The sequence below is a fragment of the Platalea leucorodia genome (genome assembly GCF_965183815.1).
Source record: "Platalea leucorodia genome assembly, chromosome: 4".
Taxonomy (NCBI): Eukaryota; Metazoa; Chordata; class Aves; order Pelecaniformes; family Threskiornithidae; genus Platalea; species Platalea leucorodia.
Genome location: NC_138826.1, coordinates 73230472 through 73243965, shown reverse-complemented (window position 1 = coordinate 73243965; position 13494 = coordinate 73230472). Strand labels below are relative to the sequence as shown.

Sequence of the window (13494 nt, the reverse complement as noted above, 5' to 3'; positions counted from 1 at the left end):
TGTTCTGTCAGAACATGACAATGTCATGTATTTTACAAAAGATGAAAACAAGCAGCTGGTTTTCTGCTACCTATCAAGCAGGTGTTTTATTTCATGAATCACTTTCATTACTGTGTATCAAATCACTTATTTGTTTGGGAGATCAATCACCAGGTTAAAAGCATTACATAATTGGAAATACATAGATTAGCAATACAGTATTCCAGATGAGTGGTTTCTCAAGGTCAGTCAAGAGGTGAAGTGAGTTGATTTTTTAATTTTTATTAGAAACATCATGAAATTCCATTAATTCTGATTCAGAAAGGTAGGGGACCTTGACACCTTCAAGATTTTAATGCAAAATCTTTTTCTAAGCTCTTCTGAGCTATCATTGTAGAAATTGGATGGAACAAAACTGTGGTGGTGGTGTTTCTCATTCACATAATACAAACTTTGCATATGAGAATCCACGTTTGTTATTAGTTGTTTCCCTGCCAAACTGGGCCAGGCTTCTTATTTCAACTCAGTCCTTTTTAGAGGTTAAATAAGCCTTCCTTTGTGTATAATATGAAATTTTCATTAACTTGTAACTGTTACCGAGCTACTACAGTCCATGTAATCTGTGCCATTTGGTGAAGCACAAGGATAATTTTGAATTGGACTTTGCTTTTGATGTATTAAACATATGAAGAAAATGACATTTCAGGCATTCGGGTCCCTTAAAAGTATACCACAAGATATTAATTTTATTATGTGGCTTAGGTAGTCCCCAAGGCTTTTTCTACAGCAGCCAAACCATTTGTTGGTAGCTTGGAGAAAGAAAGGAGGCATTTGCTGTGAGCTTCCTACGTTTCTGGAATTTAGCATCAGTTAGTTTTCAAGGATAGGATTCACTTCACAGACATAGTCGTGCAGAGCCATTTTAGATGCTCTAGGATGTGACTTCTGCAGCTCAGCTGTGATTGCAGAAGGGCACTGGTCTCCTCTAGGTCTTGTGTTACATCTACTAGCTTCATGCAGATTCTAGAGCATCAAAACCAGCACTAGTTGCCTGTGCTTAGGCTACTGAGTCTCATCCTGTGTGTTCTTAAGTTCCTTGAACTTTTACATTTACCACAGCTTACTATAACCTCTGTCTCTGCATCCCGTTGTCGTTAAAGTTGAGCACTTCAGGTCTGAGAGCTTCAGAACTCTTCAGGTAAAACATGGCATTGTACTTCGCTTAAACTAAGATGCACGCGTTCAGATAATGGAGCACAAGTGGTTCCATTTTCCCCCCATCCAGATACACCACTTGCTCTGTTCTGTGCTCTCATAAATTTGAATGATTTGATGTAGGAAATGGATTCTATAGAAGCACTGTCAAAGATTTTTGGTGATTGATATTTTCTAGAAACTGTTTTCATAGGAGAAGCATTCTAATCCTCAGCAAAAATGCTTAAGTACTGAAGTCTTTTTGCTTTGGTTATTTGAGGGGGGTTTGGTCATGTTCACTTCAATATCCTTATGAAAAAAGACTACACAAACAGTGGCATTTGGAATGAACTTGTAACTTGTGGAATTTTGTTAGAAGCCATGAAATTAATGAAGACTTCCACTCTTCAAAATGAATTCAATATCTGAATAATATTCTTAAATAATAGGGAAGTCCCTTACTTGGTAAAATATGGCCTGCACGGTGTTATAATGGCCCTAAGATCAAGAATTAAACCCAGGGTATTCAGAATCAGTGTTAAGCTTCACAGAAAATCATGCCAGATCATAGAAATTCATAATTTGACAGTCATCCAACTTTACCTTTTCCCTCAAATAATACAGTGTAATCTTACAAGAAAAGCATTTTGGGTGGTTTTGTTCCAAAATTGCATAATGTGTGTTTTCAGATGTATCAGAATGTATTCCTCTCATTCTTTATTTTACTTGAAAAGCAATGATTTTATGTGAGGTGTTGATTTTAAGATTATGAAATACGTTCCATATCCATTGTGAACTTGAAATCTAGTCATCTTAAAAAGCATAAACTAGATAAAAGCTGTCTTTTCAAAATTAATTTATTTGCTTTTGTATTTACTTACATGTGTTACTGAGTCTTCCACTTGTACCTACTGACTAGCTGAAGCTTTTTTCCTAAGAAAATGCAAGAGGCAAGACTCTTCTTTGACTCGCTTTCTTCTCTCACTTTGCCACAATTCCCGACTTTTGGCAGTAGAGTTTACAGAAAAAGACTCATCTCTGTATCTTGCTTTAGTCAAGAAAAACTGAGGCAGGAGATAATGCTGATTTGACAGGGCTAAATTGTTGATCAGTAATAGAATTGAAATGGAAACAAGATCATCTTCAGCACCAGTCTAGTGCTTTATTCTCTAGGTCATAGTATCTTGTGCTAAAGGTATACATCCTGCTTCGTGATTTGTCATTGTGCATATGCATGCACACACACAAACACATACACTGTGGGTAGAAAACAAGTGTTAGAGTAATCCCAAATTTCTTATTCTGGGGTTGTCGTCTGTCTCCCCGCCCCCCCCCCCCCCAATCTTATGTGATTGTGAGGAACCGTCATTTGGTGATTTTTTTTTTTTTTTTTTTTTTTTTTTTGGCCAAAGCCGTATGTATCCATTGGGATGCACGTGTGTTGTCCTGCCAGTAAACAGGTAGACCTTGCCCTGAAACTCCGGTTGTCCAGCAAGGCATAGAGAATTTGTTGCTACTATGTTCTTGTCCCAAAGACTTCTGTTTTATTCTCTCCTTTTTTTGCTTTTAGTGCTTCTCTGCTTTTACAGACTGGTGCATCTTTGCTAGTGAAGTTCTGCTCTTGGCATATGGAGACTTTGGAATCTCCAGGCCTTTGGCCTTCACTGTACCTGAATCTAGTTTCTTCACACATCCCCTCAGACTGACAGATGTTGAGAATGTATCTGACTCTACTTAGAGCGGAGTTCAGTGTGTATGCTGTCTGCTTCATCTCAGCTTCACTGCCTGGATAATCTGAAAGATTATGAATTTTGCAGTATTATGGATCTTTGTAAGAAATTAAAGCTTTTCCTATGGAACCTCAGATTTGAAGAAATATTGAACAGAGAAGCTGAAAAAGCCATCCCTTCAAAAGCAGAGAGCAGTTTCCAGAGTAAGATGATCGTGCAAGAATCTTGGAGCATTTTGACATAATTTTTCGTGAGACCGTCTCTATGCCTAGCCTGGTTATTGATTATATTTCTGGGAATTAAGACTTTTAGAAGTGAAGGAAGCCTGGTGAACAAAATAGTTCCTTTTCCAGAATACCCTTTGGTGCCAAATGTTCTGTTGTTTTTTAGGATTTGGCTCTTTGCATGAGAGACCATTACTTCCTTAGGCGCTTCTGTGCAGCATTCTGACTTTTCCACTACCCATATGACTTTGAGGCAGAGAAATTAATCACACCCATTGAGTCTCTTGATACCTGTGTTAAGACATGTTTCAGATGTTCTTCAGGGTTACATTCAACGATATCTTCTAGGATGGCCAGACTAAGGACATGCATCACTCCCAAGCAAATGGAGTGGAGAGGATTATAAGATACTGCTTCAGACACAAAGAAACTGTCTCTCTCCCACATGAGAGAGAATCTGCTTCAGCCTGTCTTGTCCTGTTTCATAATTGTCAGTGGCACCTTCCTCAGCCAGAATCGGAGAGGCAACCATGTGTTATCAAGACATGCACCTATCTATTTCAAGCCTTCAAACAGATTTCCTTATCTCAAGGTAATTCTGGTACGTATATGCGGTTCTTCCTTGTTACTGTGCAGGTGCACACATTTTTTTGGACAATGCCAGAGGCAAGGCCTGTTCCTGCTATCCCCAGACAATGCAGGAGAGCAGATTTTTTCATGGCAGACAAGTGGTTTGGGTTCATTGCTTTATCACAGGAGTGGCACAAGCACCATGCTTCTTTTTCAATGGTAGATCAACTTGCTGGTACTTCTACCTTGTTCTCGTAGCTTAGATATTGGGAAGCTTTTGGCAATAGAATGGACAGAAGAATAACAGGGGACATTCCAGGATTAAATTCTTGGCATGCTGCTGTGATAGATCACATCCTTCATAATTTCTCTATTTTTCTCAAATTACTTGGTAAGCCAAAACAAGTTGAGTTGCCCACGCTGTCTGCCTATAGAAGATCAGTTCTTCTCTACATAGTGTTGAATTGCTTTTGTGTATTTAACCAGTCTATTTCTTCTGCTCTAGTTGTGATGGCTTAGTGAGATGTAAACACAGTCTCTGCCTAATAGCTTAGCAGCTTGAGTCCAAATCTTTAGATAAAGTTGTTTTTTTTTTTTTTTTTTTTTTTCCCCTCTTGTGTGTGGCTGTTAGTTTGAGGAGAGGGGGAGGGAGAGTTATGGCAGGCATTTATGTAGTTCATATTGTGTTTTCACTGAGTGAGATCTCTAAGGAATTATTCTAAGTTTTCTTTCTTCTTGATCACAGTACTTAATCTTACTTGGAAGGTTTATCTTTTTTTCTGAGCATTAGTTTCAAGTGCTGAGGCATCTGTACATATATTTGATATGAGAAGAGTCTTAATTTTTATCTGTGGTGAACCAAAACTTCATGGAAGTTTTCTCAACTGCTGGTTTTCATTACCAAAAAACATTCATGACCACAAACATTGAATCTGTCCAGGAACTGTTTAGTTGAATATTGGATTGTGTCACAGCTTGCAGAGGTGAATCAGTTAAGGATGGTCAGAGCTTCTCTGTTCAGCGAAAGCCGAATCCATTCTCTGGAGTATGTCTGTCATTAATTTTTTTTTTTTTTCAGGGCAGCCCTTTGGAATTTGGTTAAATGTCTAAAGAAAATACTGTGGTGGGTAGAACAGATCATTCTTTTCAGAACCTGCCCACATTATGTTCTGAAAGTGGTCCACTGGTACGGTGAGGTGGTTGTGGACTTCTTCAGACATAAATTTGCAACCATTTGGAAAAGTTTTATCAATAATTGAAATTCCTTGAGATGCAGATTTTTCACCTTCTCTGGCTTCATTTTTTTTACTTCCCAGCAGTCTTTAAAGGGAGACAGAGGTCACTGATAGAGCTGGAATGGCTTAGTTTGGGACAGCTGGTGTATTCACTGTTGTTCAGCTGCACAGATTTTTACTTGCTTGACAGTGTTCTGGTTTTTTTCTGGTTTATAGCGACACTTCAAGTTCTAGTTTTGGTTTATCATTACCTCATAATGTTGAACAGCTCAGACATCTCTGTGGCGGTAAAATTGCCCTGATGAGCCAAAAGCGTGGGTTTTTTTTTTAACTTATTTGCTGTTGAGCATGGGGAAAGGGGGGTGCACAGCTGGGTGTACAGGGAGGAAGAAATTGAGTTCAGAGTTTTGAGAACGTAGGCATACATGATGGAAAAAGCATCTAGACAGCGTAGCTTAAGGACCTTCACATATAGGTAGACACACACATCCCCCCCATCATATGGTGGTAAAGTATGTAAGCCACCAATAGTTGTGCCTTGAGTAGATTGAAAATGAGCTGGAAATAATCTAAGATGTGATTTCAACATTTTGCATCAACATTGCTTAAGCAGCCCTTGTAACTTCCTGGTTCCAGCTATCCGTTCCTTGCCTTTGCTGTCCTGTTCATTATGTTGGCACAGCAAGGAGCTGGATCAGAAAACTGATCTGAAAGGCTGCTGGGGGGAAGCTGGTTCAATGGCTCACTATGCTGTGTTTTACAAACTTCTGCCAACATAGAAATAGCATAGGGTGGAAATGGGGGGGCTGAGGGTGTAGGGGGGTGTAGGGTTTGTCACTGCAAAAATGCACATTGATCCTTTACTTCAGTGTCAACAATCCTGTAAATATGTGCAGTAATTGTAGAATAGAATTTTTGATGGTTTGGGGGAAGGACCATGTTTTACAAGGACAGAGAAAAATGAAGGATTGATTGTTTCCAAGGGCATTACATAATTTTTTTGTGTTAAATTTTTGCTTTTGGTTTGGAAGGGGTTGGAGTCTAATCTCTCTTACTGAATTTGGAAAGTATTCTCATTATGTTGGCTTTACAGAAAGCTATGTCCGTGTAGAATAACAACGAGGAAGATCTATAATTGTCTGCAAGTTGTGGTGTAATGTGAGATGGTTCTTTCTCACACTCTCATTTAGTCTGACTGAATAAACACCCTTCTATTTTCAAGTCTAACTTCTGTTGAAATGCTTCCTACCTTAGGTCTGTCTTCCTTTTTGTTTCCTCCACTTACTCAAGTACAGTGCAGAACATGAAGAAAGCCACAAACAGAGAATCAAACTAGATTTTGTCTTTTCTTAAATTTGAGCATGTAGATGATCCTCCTTTTTTTTTTTTTTTTTTTCCTCCTTTTCTTCTTGGAGAAGTCTCAAATAGGGTTTTTTTTCAACCTTTTTAAGGAGAGCATGATTTTTTCCAACCTTTTTAAGGAAGATCTTCCAAGAAGTGTTGAGTGTTGGCAGACCTTCTGTTGTAAAGCCTCTTCTGCTTAAAAGAGAAAGAGCTCTACCTTGCCTGGATAAGAGTGGAAAGATGGAAAAACTTGAACTGACTGAAACAGTTACTCAGCTCTTCTGAAGCTCCTGTGGCAGTAAGACATTGGCCAACAGGATTCCGAGACAGAGGAAGAGCCTCTAAAGCTCATTACTCACTCTTCCTGCATCATCTTTGCGCAGTTTCAAAGTGAACGAGAGCTGTGTCGTGCCAGCAGTGTCAGCCCAGTTGCGTCTCAGTGGAGAAAGAACTCTGATGGCTAGTTTTGGATCTCGTGGTTTAGAATCTGGTACTCTGGCTGTAGGCTGAACACACTCTGACTGTGACAAAGGATCTCCACTGAACAAAGCAGAGGTGTCTGGGAGATGATATTGCAAACATGCATAGACTTCAAGTTAAAAAGACCGCTTGAAAGAATAAACCCAGAGTCCTGCTGTCAGAGGACTCCTATTTCAAATTGTGCTCTACATGATAAAAAGAATTGGGAAGCACTAAATTTGGATCTTGCTGTGAAGCAAAAAATATGCAGCCCCAGCAAAAAGGATACAAAAATGATTGTCCCTTTCTTTAACTACTCTCAGATGGAGAATGAGAAAATCCATCTAAGTCTGATTGACAAACTCAATGAGAAAAACAGTGAAGGAAGCAGTTTTCTGTCACTGTTGTGCAAGGATTTTACTAAAACATGGTAAGCAGAATCTGTTTCTCTCTATTAGCATTTTGGAGAGAATATCCTAAGACTGTCCATCAGAAAGCGTAGCTACCTCCAGTTCTGATGTAGTTCCGGAGAGAAACATATTTGGCAGGAGAGGGTGTGCCATTCCTATCAAACTATTCAGTATTAAAAAAAAAAAAAAAAAAAAAAAAACAAAACAACTTTGGTAAGGAAATCTCTCCAAAAGAGGAAAAGCATACTACTCATCCAGTCTGAGGTAGAATCCTTATTCAGTATCATTCTTTTTAGAACAAAAAGACTTCACGTTTGGGATGAAGGCTTCTTCCAGGCAAAACTGACAGACTGCTAGGTATAATTATACTGTTCATTCAAAATAAGATTCTTTTTCTCTCCATAAAATGGACATGCTGATACAGAAAGAAGATCTATAGCCAAACTACCTCATAACCAGAACAAAAAAAGTGGGATTTTTCTTTTTTTAGGGGTTACCTGTGATTTACACTATTGTAGCCACATTTGCTATTATAACCACTTTATTTGTTGGACCAATACTAGCATAGATTAGTAATCCAGCAGCTGCTAAAAGGTGGGGAAAAATTTAACCATTAGTCTAGGCTCAATGACAGAGAAGAATCCTCGGATTCTGTATTTATAGTCAACTCAATTTTACACCAGTTCATTGCCATTGTGATACCTATAAGGTCTTGCCATTTGAGGAGGAGTACTATGAGCATTTTAGGAGGTTGGCAGTATTTCTGGTTAACACCTTATTGTCATCCTTTTGGATGTCTTCTTTTTGAGGTCTTTTCTGGAATCAATATGTCACAGCTATAGAGTAGAATATTCTGTTAACAGTTTTTTCATAGATGGGCATGGGGGGGTCTCTTTTAACACTGTCCTGGCACATTCAGTCTTGAATACTCACAGAAGATTTCACAGAAATTTGCCTTATTTCAAGGGAGAAAATAGAACTTATAGGAGACATTTGTCCTCTCAAAACAAATAGTTTTTTTTAAAATGTCCCTTCAAGGATCAATAGCTTCTTGTGCAGACAGTTTTTGTTGGAGCTGTACAAGATTTTAAAGAAGCAAGTAACAGCTTCCAAAGAAAATGGATTAGAAGGATTCTCAGGGTGTTATCCAGTTCAAGAGCTTCTGCTACCCTTTCCTTATTGTTCTATTATTTAGAGAAATTCTTCCCCAAGAAGGTCCCATGGTGACATATTAGGATGACCTGGTTAATATTCATCTTTTGGGTACCTAAATAAGATACTTTTATAATCACAAATGCAAACTTGGAGAGAGATGGTCACACATACAGAATCGTCAGGAGAGTCTGGAGTTAGTCTGCAAGATGACCAGGAAACAGCTCAGCTACGTTATGTGCCAGCACATGAAGAAAAGATGTATGATGTCTTCAGTCATTCAAAGAGGAAATTTAGCTTTTGATTTTTGGGATAAGCTGAAACTGCAGTCTTTTTTTCTTTACAGGAAGCAAGCAAACAAGCATTGTGGCTTGCTGGTTCACAAGGCAAAAGTCAGCCTGTGGAGGAGCTACATTTGGAATATTCCTTTTTGATGTTAAAGGTTTCTGAGTAGAACCTTTCTGGAGGTTGAGCTATTACAGCTAAACTTAAATCGTCAAAATTTAAGACAGCTTTCCTTTGAGACTTTTATACCATTTGTCAGTGGAGGCATTCCTCAGTATAACTCATACTGTCTGCTTCTGGCATCTAACTCTGGGTGGCATTTGGGAAGCTTTCTAGACAAGAAAAATGAAGCTTATTGTAGGTGATCACTCTGAGTGACTCTGCGCAGAGGCATTTGTCTCCATATAATTTTATATGGAGTGTGGGAAGGCAAGCAGTCTAAAATAGCTGTATAAATTCTTCATGTACTTCTGTGTTTGCAATGTGGTGCTCCTGGATTGTTGCTTCATCAACTGCTTTTCTCCCTCCCACAATAGTAAAATTAAGGATGTTTTTTGTAGAGCTATTTTGAGCTCTCCAGACAGCAGTTTGGAGAAGTCTTTTACAGACCAAGTGTTAACCACTACTGGAAGTGCTGGCAGTATCACTATAGCCTGGCCATCATTTTTTAGGTCCAGGCTCAAAAACTTTTTTTGGACTGTTCTGGCAAAATTGTTGCCAAATAATATATTAGTTAAGTTAAACTTGCAGCTCCTTTTTTTGGTATTGTATACTACTGTGAATGCTAGTTTGATGTTTTATGCAGACTATCAATGCTTCATGAATCTGTAATATTGTCTTGTTTTCTTTATTTTTAAAGATTTGCAGTAGCAAGCAAAACAATGACATCATTACTGGAAGAAATGTGTTTTGCTTTTGTTTACTTCCATCCTTTCCACTTAGGAATGCAACACTGGCATTGGAGGTAGCACTAGACCCACTCTTTCTGAGCAGAAGGAGGCATGGTTCCTAGGAGGATCGTATCTCTAGATATATTTCTCTGGTTCACTAGGGTAGTATCTACAATCTTACCAGTCAGCATCAACAAAATGTTGCTGGCTGACTTCTGTCCACAAGTTCACTGCCAGCTACTGTGCACAGTTGATGGTGTTGAGTGACTGCAAACTGGGACTCACAGTTGTCTTTGAAAAGAATTCCACAGGAAAAAAAATACAAATCTGTCATCCGAGGTATGGAGATTAAAGCCAGGAATGCCTTTTAGAGTATGTCTTGTATCATGCATGATTGCAAGCCTCATTGGGGTCATTAGTGAAGAACCTCTTAACTCAAGATATAAGAAATACTCCTGGAAGTGTAAGTTGATCTCATTTGAGGCCTGTAGCTTCTTATTCTAAAAGACAGAGGTCTTCATTTATCAGGTGAAACATCTCCGCAGTCTTCCTTTTTATTTTGCATTTGTGTCCTCTAAGAAGCCTAGCCCAAGAAAACCTGCAGCCTGCTGTGTTCAAGAGGACATTTTGCATATAACTTTTTTCTAGTTTCTTCTTCAAGGACCTTTCTCAAAGAAATTGAGGAAACACAAAGATGGATTCTTTCTTGGTCATGGAGAAGAGATGCCTTCAGACTAAAGATTTTTAATTTCCTTATGTTTAGAAGTCCATATACCTTTGTAATATTAACATTAAGCTGTAATTCACAGAAAATATTTCGGATTCTTAGTACTGGTGTTTTGCTACGGATATGGCTGTTGACATTGGATCATCCCGTAACACAAAAGATAAATGCAAGCTATTTAGCAGCTAGAGCACCTTGCTCATAGAGACTGATGATTGAAAGGTTAATCCAAGAGACATCACCATGTAAATAACCAGCTTTCTCCAAATAATTTTAATCATCTTAATGGTTTACTCATCGCAGAAATCCAGTCTTCAAAGGGACCTGTGTCAATAGGAATTTGCAAGAAAAATGACTAAATGAAGGGAAACTTTTTAATAAAGAGTTATTGCCAAAAGTATACTTATGATTTGTTGGACTTACTTATGTAGCTGGATGAAGCAATATGCCAGACTTCAGAAGTCCTCTGCAGAAGTACCTCCATGCAAAAATTTACAGTGGATTGTATCTAGACCGCAGTGTTAGAATGTCAGCTGCATCCCATCAAACCCTCTCTTTTCAAATGGGTGAAAACATAATGCATGCAACATATTGTCCATGCTTTACCCTTATCAAGGCATTTGGGAATTATACTTCTAGCTGGAGATGGGTAATCTAGCTGTATCATCTTTCAAAATCACGGAATTTCTTTTTCCCTGAAGATGCTTAAGAATGATCTGGGAAATAAGGCCATCTAATTGGTCTGCCAGGCAATTTTACCCATGAGAGAGTTCAGGTACTGACAGTGTAACAGCAGCAGGTTTTATATATTCATAGAAAGGGAAGAACCAAGCGCTTGTTCTTTCAGAGAACCATTATGTCTGGATTTTGAAGCAAGGTAGTGTTCTGACTGGTATTTTCAGGTATTATCCAGAAATGTGTCTAAAATATCTCTTTCCTTGAAGACTACAGTTCACGTATGCCTCTCAATACAGAAGATCCTGAAACAAAAGAAAGGTCATAATAGGCTTAAAATTGGTCATGCAGTTTCTGTACACACCAACTTACCAGTTCATTCTCAGTGTCTGTCTCATTGATGTGGTCTGGCAGTGTATCCCCCAGAAGGTTCTACTGTAAGTCCTGAACTAGACTTACTTACATAAGAAATAAAAATGGAAACCGTCTTTCTCTGCAGTGTTTCCTTTGTCAATCTGATACTGCTTTGAAATCTTCCATGACTTTCTTTTTTGATGGAGCAGTACAAAACTCTCTAGTTGACTCCTTTTTATTAAGGTTCATATTGCAAGATGAGAAAGTTCAATAGTTGGATTACTTTTGGATAAAATTTTTTTACTCTGTGTCTTTGAGACATCTGTGTAACATCAGTCAGGTTTGTCATCTGCTATTTCAAATGGTTAACTAAGCACTTACTTTTTTCCCTGATCTGTTTAAGGCTATGATTTGAAGAGCTGTTGCCTTGTGCGTGCATGATTCCACTTACTTAGTATTTCCTAAAAATATAGCTATTTACAGCTCTCATCCCAAGAGCCTACACCTAATTATTAGAATTTCATCCTCTCCTCTTTCTGCCTCAATCCTTACTCAACCCAAAGGGAAGTGTCACGGCATACAGCTCATGTAACAGAATCCTTAGTACAGGACAGTCAGGAATACTTCTTAATGCTTAAATGCTACTTAATAAGGTCAGGAGAGAGTTTATCAGAATGGGACTCTGTATGAACATTGACTGAACTATTTAAGATAGTGCTGCGTAGCAGTGGTGGTGCTTATTCTGCTGGAGTTCTGGAAAACTCATTGCCTCTTTTGAATACTATTACTGTATTCAAGTGTGCAGAATAACCGTGTGGGGCATAGGATGCTGTCCTATAAGGCACTGTCCGGTAGGAAGCCCCTCTGGGTTAGATAACATAGCAATATTATATGCAGAAATATGTTGACTGCATGGATTTTTGGAGTCTGTTTTCTTTTCCTGCCACTGTGGAATCTGCTGCTTCATGTCTGCATACTGGTAGAGTCACTGAAGGTTATTTAGATTGGTCCTTTTTTGGTAAGATAGAAGGAGAACATGTATAGGCTCATGTGTGATACTTTTTCAGAGGGTTCAATCTCATTTATGGAGTATATGTATTCCAAGGGTAGAATAAATGTAGATAATATGCTAACTGCTCTGTGGTTTGAATTTTTTATTATTGTTGTTACTATGAAAGTCTCTGCTTCTCTTTTTGCTTACCTTAAGTGGAGAAACTAGAAATCAGGAAAAGCAAGACAGTCACTGAAACTGAGTGGGGTTTCTGTAGCACTATGATGGCTCTTTCTCGTCGCATGCAAATATTCTAAGACATTTTATCTGCAGAAGATACACATAAATACTTATAAAAGCATAGAAGAAGTGGCTTTTATCTCCTTTTTTTTTTTCTTTTTTTCCTCACATATTTTGCTACCTCTGATTTTGATGGCTTAATGTGCAGACTGGGGGGGGGGGGGGGGGGGGCGGATATTTATGGGAGAGGATCTCCAAAACAGAATTGTATAGGCGGATTCCTATATATAAAGAAAAAGCACTCATTGGTCCATGAAAAAATCTACTGGATTGCATTTCATAAAACAGTTGTGAAAAGCTCACTTTTTCATTTGGTATCTGATGTTATGCAATCAGCACATTATAGATCTTTGGAAAAGGAGAGGAATGAGATGGGGTGTTTAAATGAGTGTTAGGTTCCAATGAATACTCCCAAATGGCAAATGTCAAAATTGAGATGAAACTAAGAGATGTTGCTTAGCAACTGTGGTAGTCTCTGGTGGCCACAGATGAATACAGTGAGTGTTTGCAGTAGCAGTGCTGCTGTAAAGTGAGTCTGTCTGAAGAAGGATGTCTAAAAAAGCTAGTTTTCCTCATGAAATTCAATAATGATTTTTTCCTCATTCTGGTGTGCCTTCAAACTACCTTTGTCAGGGATGGGAAACAACAACCTGGCAATAAAATTGATTTTGCAAATTGATCTTTTCCTAGTGGTAAACAACACTTTCTGTCAAATATTTTGGTCTTATATTTTGTATTATAGCAGCAATAAGCTGTAGTATTTCTGTTCCTTGACTTGTCTTCAGAATTTGAGGCAGGATTATACTGGATTAGTTGAGCATAGGCTATAGTAGCAGAACTGGGAGAAAAAAATATTTCATTATATCTGAGGATAAATTGCTTTCAATATTTTTTTCTTGTTGCATCAGCCCTAATATCCTGTGTGACCCTTGCAATGCTCCCTGCTGTACGTTTATTCAACTGTACTGTGCACTCTTA

General features: G+C 38.4%; 1 protein-coding gene across 13 annotated transcripts in view; it reads left to right on the top strand.

Annotated features, from left to right (window-relative positions):
* The window catches only part of ATF7IP (activating transcription factor 7 interacting protein), a 114917-nt gene that overhangs the window by 23524 nt on the left and 77899 nt on the right, over positions 1-13494 (top strand). For 2 of the 13 annotated variants that reach the window (XM_082309492.1, XM_082309491.1), the window contains exon 1: positions 6972-7165. The exons of 7 other annotated variants lie outside the window; for them this stretch is intronic. In XM_082309492.1, the coding sequence (XP_082165618.1) occupies positions 7029-7165 (137 nt within the window). In that variant the 5' untranslated portion in view covers positions 6972-7028. Of the gene's footprint in view, positions 1-6965; positions 7166-13494 lie in introns of those variants that run through there. 4 more of the 13 variants (XM_082309494.1, XM_082309486.1, XM_082309488.1 and 1 more) reach the window with 4 other exon arrangements.